Source organism: Macadamia integrifolia, chromosome 6, assembly GCF_013358625.1.
Source record: "Macadamia integrifolia cultivar HAES 741 chromosome 6, SCU_Mint_v3, whole genome shotgun sequence".
NCBI classification, from domain to species: domain Eukaryota; kingdom Viridiplantae; phylum Streptophyta; class Magnoliopsida; order Proteales; family Proteaceae; genus Macadamia; species Macadamia integrifolia.
Window position 1 is genome coordinate 32,403,747 of NC_056562.1, and position 19,108 is coordinate 32,422,854.

Here is a 19,108-nt window from a genome sequence, read left to right on the forward strand (position 1 = left end):
CATTTAAGGTAGCAAAAATCAATATAAATGGTTTATTACCACAAATCACAAATAGCTTGAGAGTAATTTGTGATTTGTGATTTATTTTAATTTATTATAAATAAAAATAAGTATTATAAATTATGCCAAACACTTGTAAAAATAGAAATAAATCAAATAAATACAAATAGAAATCAAACAAAGGTGCCAAAAATTTAGAAAGTAATATTTCTATTTATTCATCATGATTCCGCCTTAAGCAAGGTAAGTTTGACCCGTACCTTAAACGGTTAAACCATTGTTGCAAGAAGCCGATCCCAGCCAGAAAAGTAGGGTGGACCTGAGTCTAATTACGAGGGCCGTACACACTGGGTAGGCCCGCCTGTCGTGGTAAATTGCCACCTGTACCACAACTTTAACGTTTGGTCCTCAGCCTATAAAACGTTATAAATCTCTGCATTTCCGATTCAGCGATAGTAAGAGGACTAGTCCTGAAGTTTGCTTTGATTCTCGCGATTGGGAAGGGATTAGGGGCTGATAGTCCAGTGGTTTGGTTGCCCAGGGGAGGGCTTCCTTCGACCGAAAATCCAGGTTGAAAGGAAGAGGGAGGAGAGAGATCGAAGATCAGTTGTGACTGGTCGTAGTTGTCGCTGGAAGCAAGGAAGGAGGAGATATGTTAGGAGTGAGAAACACCCTGTGAGGAGGCTGTACAGAAGTGATGGCTCTGTAAGTGATTCCCTCCTTGGTTTCTTCATTTTTCATTTTTCATGAGTATTTTGCTTCCATTTTCTTGCTGTATAATGTTACATTTACTTTGCACACTTCATGCTTGATGATTTGGTTTAATGGAGTTTTACATGATTATACAGTTTCTTGCCATTCCTAAGTGATGAAAATTATTCTCAATTTTCTTAGGGTAAATTCATACTTTTCCCCTTTATCCTTTATTTTCTTTGTTTTCCATATAGACTATTGACTGTGATTCGAACCTGATGATGTTATAAATTGGCTGAATTTGCTGTGAATTGAAAGTATTAGCGTCAGGAACAATTAGGGTGAGCCCAGCCATGAACAGGGTCAACCTGGCCTGGCCCAGCCCAATCAGAGCCAGTGAGGAACCGAGTCCCTACTGCTAACCAGTATTCTTTTGAAGAGCCTGCTTATCCACGGGCAGTCTACCCCTTCTCCCTTTGATTGGATGCGTTATCTGGTATAGTCCAGTGGCCATATCCTGGAAAAAAAAAAAGAGAGTCCCAAACAGTGTGTTCTTCAGTTCTGCCTTTCTGGAATTGGATGATGTGAGAAACATAGATAGGGTTGGCGACAGAACAAACAACAAAATTTTATGACAAAATTTTCGTGCACGTTCACTTGCATCACATACAAATTGAATTTGATTAATTCTACTTTTAAGAATTTGGAACGATTAGAAAGTTGGAAAAATGAAACTTCTCTGTTTGAACAACAACAACAACAGCGACAAACTCAACCTTGTCCCAACTTAATGGAGAATGCTACATGGATCTATGCAAAAAGAAAAATGTAAAAGTAAGAAAAAAAAAGCACAACACCAGCAAGTTAGGAAAATTTCAGCTAAATAAGGTTGGCTATATGGATCCTTTCTCTCCAAATGGCTCTATTTGAGGTTATACTTGGGACAAGACCTGGACTATGCATGGCATTCCTCACAACTTCATCTATGGTCATTGTAGGCCCGCTCCTAGCTCTTTTAGCTCCTTCAATCTGAATTAGATCGCTCTTCCTTACTAGAGCATCATTAGGCCTCCATTGAACATGATCATACCACCCCAAACGACTTTCTCAGAGCTTATCATTGATCGGGGAAACTTCCAAAGGCCATTAATCAATTAAGCAGGCATAAGCTGAGCCCGACAGGGTTGGGCCTGAGTTGAGGCTTTCAAGCCTTCTTGTTGTTGTTGCTTTCCATGCATGTTAATAAGGATATATTCTACTTGGATTATGTGTCCCTGTCAGTTCGAGATTAAATTATGTGTCCATGTCAGTTTGTTATTTTGTTGTTTTGGAAAGAGGAAGAAGTGCCTTATCTTGGTGGAAAATTTAGTCTTGAATTCTAGGTATCCTCATTGAGACTGAAGCTAAAAATTGAGTTGTTTTTCCATCATTTTTATGTAGTTGGTTTTGTTCTGTATCTGAAGAGATAGTTATTGTATTTCATTTTATTTCTGTTGTAATTCTGAAACATATAGCATGGAGTTGGGCTCAAAATTCATGCAAGTGGTTGATACTGGAAATCTGGAAGACAACTGAAGCTTCTATGTGTTGGTTACTTTGAATTTGAGCTTGTAGCATGGTTGATGTGATGCACTGCAATTCCGGGAAAATACCTTCGTGCATAGACTATTAAGTTAGAATTGTGGTTATGGGAGTTCAATTGTTTATCATTGTATGTTGTTTCAGTAAAGCTACTTTTTGTTGAGTGTGAGGTGACGTAAAGCTGAAACCATTTGATGCACATTTACAGTTGCTCGTGAAACCCTTAATTACATGGGGCTAGATTCTGCACTTCACTGCTTGTCATAGATTATTCAAAATTCAGCGACCAGGTTCAGGGGGCGACGTGCCCCAGGGTAGCGACTACATTCCTTTTCCTGTAGCCCGGAGGGTTAATTCCTCCCATGTAGTTATGATGGATGAAGATGTGGAGGATGGGAATTTGGGCCCTTATCAGGATAGGCCCAGGACTTTCCCATCCATGCGTAGTAAACCTTATACCCCACTGGTAATGTTCTATCATTTTTTCTTATTTCTTCTTTCCCCACCCTTTTTGAAAACATAGTATATTGTTGTATGTTTTCATATTTTCTCATTATCTCATGCATTTGTTGCCTATATGTCAAATACTAGCTTGATGTTTACTTAGGAATAAATTTTTTACCTTTTCATATACTTCAGGCAATGGTTATCGTAAGGAATGTCTTGGTGGGGTTAGGATGCTCTCAATAGAAATGATAAAAGTAAACAGCTAATTCAAATGACAACTGATGAAAGAAAGTATTTGTTTAAGTTTTAGGAGTTTAGTGAAATATGTTGCATAACCTTAGCATGAATTTGAGAACCTGAAGAATGTGAGGTTGTTGTCCAAGTTATGCTTTGTACCTATTTGGCTGATTTTTACTTTATGCTAATTGCTTAAATTTTCTGCCAAAACACATGTTTGCTATTAATTAATGAGTGTTTATTCATTTATGGCAATGCTTGACTCCCTTTTCTATCTCCTCTTATAGTTCCTTAGCCCATGATTCTAAACCATTAGAATAATTAACTTAAGTAATAGAGTGACGCCGGAGAAAACCTCTATTCTGTTGTGGATACTATCATCTTGATATGGGATGTACACGATAAGAGGGAGTTAATTAACCAAGAACTTGAATTTGGGAAAAGTAGTAAAGGAAAGGAAAATGGAAAAAGTTGGAATGAGAGCAAGATCAAAGAGAAAATGTCTGTTTGTAAGTCATGCTAACAACCGTGAGCCATTGAACTTCTTGAAGAAATATATTTGTATGCTATGCTGTGGATAGCAGACAAAATGCCTCAGACCATTTAATGCAGGAGTAGATTACAAGTAACTAACTCAGTAGTTTATAACTCCAAACATTACAAATAGGAGCAAGAAACAAAGAAATAATACCATCAAATAAACCCTCAAGGATACAATACCCATATAGGAGCAAAATCAGCTTAAAACCCAACCCAATAGGAGAGAGAAAAACCTTCTATAGAGCTAGAGAGAAAGGTGCGGCTAGGTTTGTGGGAGTCCGATTGAGCTGCACTTTTGGGTGTAGATAGTCCCTGGGGAGGGTACAAAAACCCCTAAAGGTAAGGATTCTGACGGCTGGTTGTGAAATTACAAGCTTTCTTGATTTTCTGACCTAGGAGAGAAAACTGAGAAGAACCTTCAAGAACAGCAGCTTAATGCTTCCAACAGTGACTAGATAAGGATCGTGGGATCCTTATGAGGCCTGGAATACCCTGATTGAAGACTTGGCTGAACAGAGTACAGAAGAGAGAAAGAGAGGAGATCGATCTCTCTCCATTCCCACTAGGATTGTTGATCGGTTCTAATTTCTGCAGACTTTTGTCAGAATTTGAATTATACCACTTGAATGTTACAACAAATAAAAAAAAAAGAAGAATAAAACGGATGGGGGGTTGAGAAGGGTGAAAGAGAATAAAGGTAGTGGCTATCTCAGCCTAGGCTTCTCACCCACAACTATCTTAGCTGCTCTAAGCATTTAGTTGCAAACTTTCTTTCATAAATGCAAACTTTCTTTTATTTAAATCTCTCCAATAATGGTACATATGCCTCTCTGTTTATAGAGGGGAAGTTTACAATCATGCTAATACTAGGAGCTAGTTTCCCAAAAGGACTAGACACTCCTACTACAACTAGGAGCTAGTTTCCCAATAGGACTAGACACTCCTACTACAACTAGGAATTCAAAATAGGACTAGGACTTGACTTTATGATTCCAACATGGAGTAGGACTAACTAACTAATAGTCCATATAGGACTTTACAACCAACTAATGGCCTAATGAGCCTTTATTGAATTAAATAGCAACTAATTAAATTAATGAATAAAATCTCGTTTTCCTACCTTCTATCCATATTTTAGGCCCATTTCAAATAAAACTCATGGGATCAAAGGCCCAACACATACATGACACAACCCAAGGCTTATTTGCAATAAAATAAGCCTAAGTGACTTATCTACATCAACTTGCCCTCTCTAAGAAAAAATTCATCCTCGAATTTTGTAAAGTGTGGGTGATTATATCATGGTGCATGTCCCTCTTCAAGCCATAGAAAAATTCAGGTAGTTCTTTGATAATAAAGATGTAGTCTAGAATGTGAGGAGCTCGATCTTCAAGATACTTTAATGGGATGACGAACTCCACATGCTCAACTTCAACATCTTTGGATGTATCCATAGGGTCATCTACATCTGCACCTTTGATCTCTTCTAACTTCAATGCAACATAAAGCTCTTTTGGTTCATCTACCTGGTGGTTCCTAATCGGTTCCATTGATGGTTCAAACACAACTTCATTCTTGAACTCCTTAGGATCTTCCTCTTGGCTGTTCTCATTCATCACAGTTGTTGTAGTGTCAAGTTTCTCAGTCTCAACTTCATTGTCCATTGTGGCAACCTTGTTGCTTTCGACTTCTCCCATATGAGTCTCGTTGATGGGAACATCAATGACTAGTTTTTCCTTAACAATAGGAATGGCTGGAAAAATTTTAACACTAACCTTAACTTTTGACTCTAGTTCATTGGTCAGAGGTGTTTTCTCTTGTTGCTTTTTTGCAATGATAATTCCTTCATGCTCTTGTTAATTGTGGATGGCTTTTAGACATCTGGTGGAAGGAAGTACCTGCTTCGTTCATGCTCAGATAGGTACATGCCTGCCAACTCATATTGCATCTCATCTCACGTTCTAGGTTTACATTCTTGAGCTTGAAGTTGCCTTTCACCTACTCTCCATTGCATTCAAACACAATCACTCATCTGGGAACATGCATATTGGCGTTTTTGTATCTCTGTTAAGTTGTAGTTGTCAGAGTTCATGTCCAATTCACGCATCCATTCAAGGAATTCCCCGTGAAAATAACGTGGCTAATCATTAGATTGGGCAGTAGTAGATGTATTCTAATGGGAATCCTGTGGAGGGAAGAGCCTTCTTTGAAAATATATAGGGAGGTATTGTGTCACTAACTGGTACATCTCTTTCCAAGTCCTAAGCTCATATCCTCGAACTCGGAGTCGCTTTTCATGGACTCTCCACCAATCTCTAGCATGACCAATCAACCGGAAGCAAACGACTTGAAGCTTTTGTGTCTCTGTCAAATTATAGCAGTCAAAATATTCCTCCAGATAATCTAACCAATCAAGGATGTAGAATGTATCCCTTTGTCCAGCGAATTGATGGAACCATCTTCGGTTAGACATTGATAGATTGTTTGGAGCTTTCTTCAACCGTAGCTCTAATACCACTTAATGCTGGAGTAGATTACAAGTAACTAACTCTGCAGTTTATAACCCCAAACAATACAAATAGGAGCAAGAAACAAAGAAATAATACCATCAAATAAACCCTCAAGGATACAATACCCATATAGGAGCAAAACCAGCCCAAAACCCAACCTGATAGGAGAGAGAAAAACCTTCTATAGAGCTGGAGAGAGAAAGGTGCGGCCAGGTTTGTGGGAGTCCGATTGAGCTGCACTTTTGGGTGTAAATAGTCCCTAGGGAGGGTACAAAAACCTCAAAAGTTGAGAGGATTCTGATGGTTGGTTGTGAAGTTACAAGCTTTTTTGATTTTCTAACCTAGGAGAGAAAACTGAGAAGAACCTTCAAGAACAGCAGCTGAATGCTTCCAACAGTTATTAGATAAGGATCGTGGGACCTTTATGAGGCCTGGAATACCCTGATTGAAGACCTGGCTGAACAGAGTACAGAAGAGAGAAAGAGAGGAGATCGATCTCTCTATTCCCACTAGGATTGCTGATCGGTTCTCAGTTCTGTTGACTTTTATCAGAATCGGAATTATACCACTTGAATGTTACAACAAATAAAAAAAAAGAAGAATAAAACGGATGGGGGGTTGAGAAGGGTGAAAGAGAATAAAAGAAGTGGCTATCTCAGCCTAGGCTTCTCACCCACAGCTATCTCAACTGCTCTAAGCATTTAGTTGCAAACTTTCTTTCATAAATGCAAACTTTCTTTTATTCAAATCTCCCCAATAATGGTACATATGCCTCTCTATTTATAGAGGGGAAGTTTACAATCATACTAATACTAGGAGCTAGTTTCCCAAAAGGACTAGACACTCCTACTACAACTAGGAGCTAGTTTCCCAATAGGACTAGACACTCCTACTACAACTAGGAATTCAAAATAGGACTAGGACTTGACTTTATGATTCCAACATGGAGTAGGACTAACTAATTAATAGTCCATAGAGGACTTTACAACCAACTAATGGCCTAATGGGCCTTTATTGAATTAAATAGCAATTAATTAAACTAATGAATAAAATCTCGTTTTCCTACCTTCTACCCATATTTTAGGTCCATTAAAGTGGTCAATTTCAAAGAAAACTCATGGGATCAAAGGCCCAGCACATACATAACACAACCCAAAGCTTATTTGCAATAAAATAAGCCCAAGTGACTTATCTACATCACCATTTAACCAAGAAAATGTCAGGGCTGCATGGATAATTAGAAGAAAATTGAATAATTGCATGACATAGAAGGTGAATTGTTGCTGCTTCCACAATCTAGAGCTCTAAATTTGTAACAATTAGTAGCCAGCTGCATATGGAAATCAAATAATGAAAAGTTTGATCTGGTGGGTGGCTTTGTATGTTGACTATAATCGTTTATGATTGCTAACTGTTTCCTTCATGCAGATTCTCCGGATTCTCGTGGGAGTAAATGTCCGTGTACTTATTATACTTTTGCTCCTCGTCCTTGGAGTTGTCTTCTATATAGGAGCAAGTACTTCTCCAATCATTGTGTTTGTCTTTTCTATCTGCATCATCAGCTTCCTTTTTTCTATTTATCTCACCAAATGGGTGCTCTCAAAGGATGAGGGGCCTCCTGAGATGGTTCAGGTATATCTTATTTTGATAGAAAATTCGACTTGTGCACCGTCGTGTTACTGTTCCAATTTTTTCTTTTTAGTTGATTGCTTCTGCCTCCTTTGCGTCAATGAGTGAATGAATGTACTGTATGGGCTTAACATGGTCACTAATAAATGCTATTAACTCTTTACTAGGGAAAAAGTTGGGAAGAAAAATATGGGATCTTTTTTGTTCCATCTACTTGGTTGGCTACATGAATCATACTCTGCTGCTCCACTCTATCTGCCATATCTTCTATTAAAATATTTGTTACACTATTGTAGTCACTCTAATATGAATTGTCCCTCTTCTTTTCTTTGGAACAATTGAAAAGAACTGAGTTTCGATTTGGAAGTTGCTATACCAGTAGGCTTTCAGACTGGGAGTTTGCAGGGAAGATTGCTCTAGGGTTGTGGCTTTATCCGCCGAGTTTCAACCTGATCTGTGAGGTCTCCAATGATCTCTAACAAATTTCCTTGACCCAATAGTACTGCCAACAGCAAGGGGAAAAGACTAAAGAGAACATTAACAACAAGGAAGAAAAGGATAGAATCGAAGAAGAGGTATAAGAAGGAGAGAACAATATAACAGAAACTTAAGGGAGGAAATCGGACCTGGTTCAAGTAGAGGAGAAAAGGAAGAGAAAGAACTGACCAAGCAACAAATCATGCTTGCAGTAGCTGTTAAGCCTTCAAAAATCTCAAAGTTCATTTCATTTGAATCCAAACCATTATCGATGAATACAAGCATATAAATAGACTCAACTAAACAATTCCTAATTGTAATATGAAACTGAAATTAGACTTGGAAACTAATTGGATTGTCACAAATGATAGCTAACAACAGGAGTAAAATAATAGTAAAGTGAAATTACAAAAATAACCTCTAACTATTCCTAGCTGACCAAAAGCCATATTTGGAGCTGGTTTATCTCAATTGGGGCCTCTAGATTGGGTCAGGCCGGTCCAACCATGGAAGTCCAACTGGCATAAATATATTAATATGTACCAACCAAATTATTTTACCGTGATTTACAAAGGAAATGACCGAAATGTCCAAACATTTCATTTGGTTACCACAATGGCTGAAATGACCACTGAAACGAATTTGCTGATTGATTTGGTTGTTTCTATAATCAAGTGCTTATAGTGTATGATGTTTCTGATGCTAACTAAGTTATATGACACATGTGGATAATAAAGTGATTATCAATTATATTTTAGTCGTTTTGATTTATTTAATAATGTTAATATTTCATTTTTTTAATCTTATTGTGGAATTTGATGCTTTATCCTATCATTCATGATTTGATTCAATTTGAACCCCTCTTCAATATATGATGCAATTTCTAATTTTCCAAACATTCCCCAATTTTTTATTTTTTTATTTTTTCTAAAGAAAGTTCTGAATTTCAGAACATTGATTTGGACATAAGCTGGCTGAGTTTAGCTTGAAAACAAAGAAGACTTATTTTCACCATTAAATGGAAGCATCGAGTCTAAAAGACCAATAAGAGGAGATCTTTGATATCTGGTCATTGAACAGAAGCAATAAGCCCAAAAGGCTGATATGAGGGGCAAGAGCATGGTTTTAAGTATCGGTGCGTATCGTGCCGTATCGGCCGATACGTATCCGTATCGGTAGGCATCGCCACGATACATACCGATACGATACATGAAAATTTTAAAACCCTTATGTATCGATACGTATCCTATGATACGCACCGATACACCACCGATACGCACCGATACGTACCGATACTCTATGAAAAATTTAAAATTGAAGTGAAATGTACGTTTCTGTATGTATCGATATGTATCGGTATGTATCGGTACGTATCGGTGCGTATCGATATGTATCGACCGATACACACCGATACGTACCGATACGGTCATAAAATGGCCAAAATGGGTAATTTTTTAGAAAAACACAATTTTTTGAGGTGTTTTTGTTCCAAAATTGCTGCCAACCATTTTTCTCTCTAACTAAAGTGGAAATCAAGGTTGGGAACAAGGATTTTACATTTATGGGACAATTACAAACCTTGGATTCTTAGTACGATACTCTCAATTTACTGTTTATGCATAATACATGTTATATATAACTTTTTTTAATTATTTTTTTTATGCAAAAGTGTATAAAAAAATGTTTCCTATCCATTTATGTGCGTATCTTTAGCGTATCTTAGCGTATCTCCGATACGATACGATACCCTCCGATATGTATCTTAATTTTGGCCGATCGATACGATGACCGATACCGATACTTTAATCCTTGGGCAAGAGGCTGATATGAGGGGATCTTTAATATCTGTTGGAATATAAATCCAAAGGGTGCCCTTCACTAGTTACCTGATATGGATTTCCATGCCTTGAGAATAGGTTGGAATATTGGACTCATGGAACTGAGGTGTGACAACTTGATCAACTTCTTTCAATGGTTTTCAATTTTAGACATATTCTTCGGTTTTGCAGCCTGAATATTTTGGTTTCTTAGTGCATTTGGTCAGAACTGGTTTGAGCCATACAGAAATCAGTCATATTGGCACAATTGCTGTTATTAAAATTTAAGTAGAAATATTTTGGTTTTGGCCATGATTGACATCCACGCTGAAATTGAACTTTCACCCCTTGCTTCTTTCTCCTGGTTTTGGTCTGTTATTTTTGGTTTGCAGCTTCTTCTGTTTCTGTTAAGTACATGTGAGTTTTCATACTTTGGAAGAGTGTGCCTATATGAGCTGTTTCTTTAATAATAGTCAACTCAACTAAGCCATATCCTCTGCTAAATGGGGTCATCTGCACAAGTCCTGATTCACTTTTTAACTATGTTTGAAGTCATTTTTACCCAATGCCATCCATGTCTTTTGTCACCACTTCTCCCCAGCTCATTCTCAGTCCACCCCTTGGTCATATTGCTCCTCTACTCCTTTACTAGTTCACTTCTTGTTGATCGTGGTTTACCTAATGACCTCCTCTGTACGTGGGGGAGAACCATCTCAAGTGATTTTCCCTCGACTTGCCACATGAATGAACTGTTTCTTTAATGAAAGTGACAATTACTAAATTGTCTCTGTGATTGAGGATTTTTGTCTGATGGTATTTGGCATAATATTTCTGCTGTCAAAGTGGGCACTTATATTTATGATTATCATTTTGGATACTGATGGAGATGATAAATTTAAATCTCTACAATTTTTTTTTGTTCTGGAATAGTTCTCTTTATGTGTAAGAAGTTTTATGTTTTAACCTGATATCAGGTAGCTAGTCTTGAGTACTATTTTTGGAACTTAAAAACATCACGTGAAAATAAATGGTTTTCCCCTGTATGTGGATATAATTAAAGATATGTATAAGGGCGTAGTGACTAGTGGGAGAACTGTGGGAGGGCAAGGAAGCAAATTCCCAATTACAATTGGGTATATCAAGGATCAGCTTTAGACCATTACTTGTTTGCGCTTATCATGGATGAGTTAACCAAGAACATTCAAGATGGGGTTCTGTGGTGTATGCTCTTTGCTAATGAAATTATTTTGGTGAATGAGACAAAAGCAGGGATTAATGCTAAGTTGGAGCTATGAAAATCAACCTTGGAATCAAGAGGTTTTAAGATAAGTAGAATAAAGACGGAGTATATGATGTGTAACTTTAGTCATAGTTTGGATAACAAAACGTGAATACTGAGGAGAGAGAATGTAACAACCCCAAATCCGGTCTAGGAGTTTGGTCGTTGGTGATCTAAGATCGATTTCATTTTAGGGAATGAACCGATATGAATTTCCACAAACCATGGGAATAAGAAAATAAAATAAATAAAAAGATGCAATTAAATCATAGAAATGTGCAGCGGAAGTCTTAAGTATTAAATAACAAAATAAAAGACACTTCCCCCATCAAAAGGTTTAAAAAGAAATGACATTAAAGGTCCATAAGCCTTACTACAGACTTTAAAGAAAAAAAAAAAAAATAGGATCATCAAGAAACTAGAAATAGCCTCCACCCAAGTCAAAGCCACCCTCATCCTTGTTAAACCATAGATATGCAATAGGCTCTTCATCTCCCTATTCATGAATCTTAATCCCATCATCTGAAATGTTGTAAGGGGTAAGCCTTTGGGGAAGCTTGCTTAGTAAATGGCGGAAATCACAATTTACATAAGTTTGAAAACAACAAAAATAAGGTTTTCTTTTAGATGAATTATGAACTATTATTAAAATAAAATAAAATCTAACAAGTCAATCAAACAATAATTGATATCACAAATCATTATCAATGAAATTTAACACCACCGCCTCGTACCGTATTACGGCTCACATCGTACTGTGACCTTGATCGGTGTGTTAACCCATTCACATAATTCGTAATCTCAATAATAATTCCAACATATGGGAATGGAATGTGCCCCCGTACCGTACTATGGCTCTCACCATACTATGACCTTGATTCTCATCTATCTCATATGCAAGATATTACAATCACACCATTGGTTTTTGTAAGACGTAAAACACTCTATCGTCCCGTACCGTACTACGGCTCACACCGAACTGTGACCTTGATCGATAGTGAGGTTTTCAGCTTTTCGCACAAACAAAATGTGCTCAATGATAACATACATAATCCAAAAATCCACATAGGGACATAATGTAACAATCACACATCCGAAAAGAAAATGAAATATATATAAATCAGAATTTCTAATATGCTTTCATTTATTAAGCGTGAAATGCAAAACCCAATAAAGAGAAATTTCAAGAGAAATAAATTTACAATTGTAAAAAAAGAATAAATCATTTAATATATAAATATACAAATTAATTTCCTATATCACATGTTAATAATTATATAAAAAGGAAAACCATGGGTAGAGAATGAATTAAACTACTTACCGCTTTCACAGAAGGCCAAAAAAAGAAAAGAAACCTTTAGATATAAGGTTTTGAAACGAACATCTCCCTCCTAATCAAACGAAGCTAAGGGAAGATGTTGGACCTTCTTCTTCTTCTTCTCTTTCTCACTTGAATCACCAAGAGAGGGGAAAAAGATGAGGGTGTCCCACTCTCTCTCTCTCTTTTCAAAATCTGCAGCCTTGTGAGAGGCTGCCAACCTACCCTCTTCTCGTTTTATTTCCCAAGCTCTCTTCCTAATTCATAGAAGAAATTCTTTAAGGGCCAATCAGCTTTCTTCCTTGTCAATTTGGTTAGCAAGGTTAAGAGGAGATGCCAAAAGTGTTGTTCATATGCCCCTTTGATTATACAATTTGTCCCACCTTGATTTGAGTCTTATAAGGAAAGGAAAGATGATCAGTTTACCCCCTTGATTAGACAATTTGTCCCCCTGGATTTGAATCTCACAAGGAAGGGGGAAAAAATACAACGCTAATTTAGTATAATTAAAATGATAGTAATCTAGGTGTCAAATCATAATTGCATGAATTTGAATAATTAGCATGGTAGGTAGGGTGGTTTGAAAATCAACCATAAATATATAAACCAAATAAGGAAATAATGTGAGGTGGGGAGATAAAATACAATATTTAATATGATTTATAATAAACAAGTAATGGTAAGGCAAATTAGGAGTTTCTATAAGTGACCGACAACCAAAAAGGCAGTTATGCCTCACCACATAGTTACCATAAAAGGTATGAGTCTAAAAAGGAATTTTGCAATTCAAAAACATTTAAAAACTTACCAAAACTAGAGTGGTGATAAGGCCAAAGAATCTTGGACTTTGGTCACAAGTTTATATTTTGACCGCCATGTCATCCATTAAAAACATTAACTTTGACTGCCCCGTCATCAGCTGACTCATCATTTTAGGTCAGGGTTAGACTAAGTCAAAGAAAAATCAGGGGTATTACAGAGAAATACTGCAAAGTGACTATTTAGATATCTAGGGTCAACTATAAATAGAGGTGATATAGAGAATAATGTTTCATAGAGAATTAAAGTGGGATGAATGGAGTGGAGAGAGGTGCGTTCAGGGTGCTGTGTGATCAATGCATTCCCTTCAAGATTCAAGAACTCGTTTTGTTTCAAATAGGCGAAATTTTTCTAAAAAAGTGTACTTTTTCCATCTGTTTAGCCAAACGAAATGATCGAGACGGCTGAAATTTCGACGAAATAGTACATTTTTTGGGCCAAAATGAGAAATTTTGAAACGAAATGACCGAAATATGACCGGGATGATCAATATATGACCAAAATTATGTACTTTTGTGTTTCTTATGCCATTTTGTTTCGGTTAAAAAAAAAGTAACAAAATATTCAAGATTTTGGCTAGATATTGTTGACTTTTTGAACCATGATTCCCTTAGAGCTTAAGGAAAATTCTATAGGATAGTCGTTCGCATGGATATGATGTACGGGGCGGAATGCTGGGTAGGTAAGAAGTGTCATATAGATAAGCTATGTGTAGCAGAGATGAAGATATTGAGATGGATGTGTGGCAAAACTAGGAAAGATAAAACAAGTAATGACCATATTAGAGCTGATATGAGAGTTCCCCGGATTCATGATAAGCTCCAATAAAGTCATTTGAGGTGGTATGATGATGTTCAACAGAGGCCTATGGATGCACATGTAAGGAGAAGTAGGAGTGACCTGATTCAGATTGAAAGAACTAAAAGAGTTAGGGGCAGGCGTAAAATGACAATAAGGGATGTAGTAAGGAAAGACATGCATTGTCTGGGCCTTCTCCCAAGCATGACCTCAAATAGAGCTGATTAGAGGGAAATGATCCATGTATCTGACTCCATTTAGTTGGGATAAGGTTTAGTAGTAGCAGTAGTTGTTGCTGTTGTTGTTGTTTCTGTTTCAAAACTCTATGTACACGGTGCACCTGACCTAAGCATATTTTGTACACTTTCTAGATATCAGATGCCATACGGGATGGAGCAGAAGGCTTTTTCAGGACTCAGTATGGGACCATCTCCAAGATGGCATTCTTGCTAGCACTTGTAATTTTTGGCATTTACTTGTTTCGCAGTACGACACCTCAACAAGAATCATCTGGGCTTGGGAGGTGCTGTATGCTATTCTCTCTGCTTAAGTTTATGTGGAGTTAAAGATGTTTTATTTCTTTTCCTACTGGTTAGTGACTTATGTTATTGGCATTTTGTTGCAGGTCAACATCTGCTTTTATTACAGTTGGTTCTTTTCTTCTTGGGGCTTTATGTTCAGGTATTGCTGGGTATGTTGGAATGTGGGTGTCGGTACGTGCAAACGTACGAGTTGCCAGTGCTGCAAGACGTTCTGCAAGGGAGGCATTGCAGGTTTTTTACTCTATATGGTTGTTAGGATTTGGTTGATTGAAAAAGGCTTCATGATTTTCTCTCTCATAGAAGATATTATATGTAGGTTGCTGTTCGTGCTGGTGGTTTCTCAGCCATTATTGTTGTTGGTATGGCTGTCCTAGGTGTGGCAGTTCTCTATGCCACATTCTATGTTTGGTTGGGAGTGGATTCACCAGGTTCATTGAAGGTCACTGATTGTAAGTGTTCAAATTTGATTTTTCCAATCTCTTAGATTATTTATTATATGCATTTTAGTTTCTTTTTCTTTTCCCACTTATTACAAATAGGTGATCTTATTGAAATATGTAGTTGGTTGCGTTTATTCCTGTGTACATCATAATAAATGAAAATACCTTAAATATATATTTTTCTTCATCAAGCAGATGATGCTGTGTGCAGGGCAGAATAATGAACTATCCATTTGTAAAGTTTCTGGATATATGTTTTTGTCTTTTACTTAATAGTGATACTTTTATTTCATGTTGAGATTGTGCTTCTGCAAAGTTTCAAAGTCCTTGGGTGGTTGAATGTGACTCCATTTCTGACACAAGGAAACTGACCTAAGCATTAAGACACAAAATGCTTAACTAAAAATGACTATCCATAGTTGTCAAGGCGCCGCCTTGGCGTCTAGGCAGTTTGTTAGGGGTCTAGGCGGTTGTCGGCCCTAGTGCAAGGCGCTGATCTGGCACTTATTTATGCCTAATATCGCCGAGCTGACACTTATATATGCCATATATTGTTTAAGTAAAGATTTTACTTGTAAATAAGAAAATGCCCCCTATTTGAATCCAATAAAAATAGTTTCAATATCAATTCCAAAGGGATAAAAAGGCAACCCCCCTGATCCAAACACAAAAATTGGATTTTTGGTTGAAGGGGTGATTTTCAACTTTCAAATGTTGGGGTCTTTCTCAATTTAAAAAATTTAATAAATCTTATCATGGTAAAACATTGCTAAACTAAAAGAGTGGTAAAATAATCTTTTGTTTTGATGAACATAAAATTATTTTCATTCAGACGATTTTAACAGCATTCACACATTTTAAAATAAATTTGTTCGCATAACTTTGTCATTAAAACTTAGATTTAAATAGTCTTAGACTTGTTGGAAAGCTGGTTTTGTGCTTTGCTTAATATAAAAAGTTTAATGTAAAAATAAAATCATTCGAAACAGTCAATGTTAGAGAATAAGAACATTTTGCTAAATGTGGATTTTTTTATTACTTAATGTAACTTAATCTCGATTTTTTATGACTTGGTGTGGCTTAATTTTGATCTTTGATGACTTGATGTGGGTTTTTTTTTTATTTTATTTATTTTTTTTTTATGATACATGCTAGATGTGGCATACTAAATAATGTTAGAAAAAGGGGAAATATAAAATAACACTTGGGCCGCCACCAGCTTGAATCGACTAGGCGGGCGCACCCTTTCCCCTAAGCTCTTAAGCACCCTCCACCTTCGGTCGCCTTGTTGCCTTGACGACTATGATCTTATCTATATAATTAATCCCGTGTCTCCCTTTAAATCCGAACTTGTGGGCTTATAAAAGAGGTCCGTTTTATTAATAAACCCAAAAATGAATGGCCTAAGGCCCATAGAATCAAGTCATGGGCCAATATAAAGTTCTGAGGCATAAGTGGTTCGATTGGACACCATTAACTGCATCACAAGGTGGCTGAATCGGTTAACCTCAGAGAAAATGTGTGAGTGTGGATGTGATTTGTTACTTATTTTATCTATTTCTTAAATCTCAAGACAAACCTTGAGATCTTCTGGACTAATGCAGTTGCATCAAACTGTGATCCTGTATGATCCCTCTAGGTAGTCGAAACTCAACTTAAGTAGAAATAAATAAGGACTTAAGTGCCTTTGGAGTGGAATCTTCATATTCTGAGTAGCACTTAGTAGTGATCTATATTTTTCCCTTAAGCACATTTTAACAAACACATATAACAAGACAATAACTGAGGGATCTTCTTAACTCAAAGGTCACCCTTAACTTAGGCTTTGTTGGGCCTGGCTTGCTTTATTGGGCCTAAAATAGACTTATGGCTGTTGTAATGAACCTGGTCATGCCGCAAATGTCCCATCAGATTGGGTCTCAATGAATCAGGTTTATGCTTAACTGGATTATGCTTCGGACTACATCAAATGGTTTCCAAGAAACCATACTGAAGTGTCCCTGAATGGGTGGTTCAGTCCTGGCCATTAGGTCTAAGGTTGGATTTTACTCAATCCAATGTTCGTGAACCATACCAAACATCATTATATTGAAAATGTAAGAGCCCTTAGATGGATGCTTATTTGCCGCATGGTTGATAGTAAGAGGGACATATGGTAAGGTTATACGAACCAATGAAGAGAGATGACTTCATTACCTCCCATTGAAGCCATCTTGTTGCATTTTCTTAACAACCTGTATTATGTATCTTTGGCACATTCGATTGCCCATCCTCCTGAGATAGTCGTAATCTCCATTCCATTTCTGATACTCCAAAGCACTTCTAAGGCAAAGTTGTTGTCTGAAACTTATGCAGGAGTAATCAATTCAATTCCAATATTCTTTTGAGCTTTTATGGTCAACCTGAATTGAGTCTCTTTTTCTTGTCCCCTTGCCTAGCTAGTCGTATTCCTTCTGAGATTGCTTGTATTTGCACTTCCTTTTCTGAACCAAACTCAAGCTTTTGCAATAAAAAATGTGCTTCAACTTTGCATTGAATAATCCAGCCATTGCAAGAGTTGCTTGGGCTTTAATAATAGGCCTAAAATACCAATTCCAAAGTAATAGACTGGTCTAACCTTATAATAAACTTCAGAACCAGTCCAAGATAACAGGATTTCAGTACCCAAAAGTAATCAGATTTAAGAGAAGCTTCAGATTTGAATAAGAGATGATGCACAACAGAGAATATATTCAACTAACCTTTTAAATAAGGGAAATTTACTTTGCCACCCCCTGGAGAATGCCATAATTATAAGACCACCCCCTCTGTTTCACCAGATTATACTCAGACCCCCTACCGGCAGCCACTGTTAAGGAATATACCTTATATGCTGATGTCAAATATTATATTTTATTTTAAATACCAAAATGCCCTTAATTTTCCACAAAAAAAAAAAAAAAAAACCAGAAAAATCTAATCCGACAATCTATGAACCTCCACAGAAACAGAAGAACCCAAAAAAACAGCTTCGATGATTGCTCTCTATCTCAACCATACGAAATCTTCTCCATTCTCTCTCTCTCTCTCTCAAGCTCCGAACGCTTGTGAGCTGTGGACTAAACCTCTTCGTTATTTCAAGGAAACTTCTTCTTCCTCTCTCTCTCTCTCTCTCTACTGCTTACAAACACGAGAGGGGACTTAGGTGGCTGCACGGATGGCTTCCTCGGCGGTGCCTCTGGCCTCTGGCCTCTGGCCTCGTCTGCTCTGTGTAGTAATTCTGATGAGGTTATTGAAAGGAAAGATAATATCTGCTTGGAGATGAAATCTAGTTGGAAGACCATGAATTTTGTGAACAAAGACGCTGGTTTTAGTATGAAAAGGTCCTCATCTTTTTCTTCTTCTTCTTCTTCTTCTTCTTCTTTTAGTGGAAGAGGAGAGGGTAAGGGAAAAGGGATTGTGGTGGTGGTGGCTAATGTGTGCCTGGATGGTGGGTTTTTCAGGTGGGTTTCCATAGGTTCCCTTTTGATCTTTCTTTTGTGCTCCGGTTGGGTCTCTAGTGTTTGGCTTTGATGACAGGCCCTTGCGTGGAGGAAAAATAGAGGGAAGAGAGAGGTGTCGCAAGCAGTTCTGGAGAGCTGATGATGCAATTCCAACAAGGGTTTACACAAGGAGAACCAAGACCAAGGTCGACCCAAGTGGCTGACTGGGTCGACCCAGATCTGGTCCAAGTCAGCCCACGGTTTGGGCTGCTAATGGGGTTACTAATTAGTTATTTAGTTTCTATTTTGAAGTCCTAAATTAGTTTCTAATTTCAAGTCATTGTTAGTTTCTAATTTCTGTCTAGACTAGTTTCTATTTTCATTAGATTCTAATTTCTAGTTTTAATAACTTCTTGTACTCAGTTTTTAGTAACTCAGATTTAGTAACTCTGAGTTACTATTACTTGTAAACCCTCCCCATCATTATAAATAAAGATGATGGCTCTTTTAATGAGCCACG

The 19,108-nt window shown here is 37.2% G+C and overlaps 1 protein-coding gene across 1 annotated transcript in view; it reads left to right on the forward strand.

Annotated features, from left to right (window-relative positions):
- The first annotated feature begins 447 nt into the window (after positions 1 to 447).
- The window catches only part of LOC122081104 (pyrophosphate-energized membrane proton pump 3), a 36,763-nt gene continuing 18,102 nt past the window's right edge, over positions 448 to 19,108 (forward strand). Inside the window, exons 1-6 of the mRNA XM_042648080.1 lie at positions 448 to 705; positions 2,483 to 2,740; positions 7,437 to 7,640; positions 14,517 to 14,668; positions 14,771 to 14,918; positions 15,004 to 15,136. Of these exons, the coding sequence (XP_042504014.1) occupies positions 2,645 to 2,740; positions 7,437 to 7,640; positions 14,517 to 14,668; positions 14,771 to 14,918; positions 15,004 to 15,136 (733 nt within the window). The 5' untranslated portion in view covers positions 448 to 705; positions 2,483 to 2,644. The remainder of the gene's footprint in view (positions 706 to 2,482; positions 2,741 to 7,436; positions 7,641 to 14,516; positions 14,669 to 14,770; positions 14,919 to 15,003; positions 15,137 to 19,108) is intronic.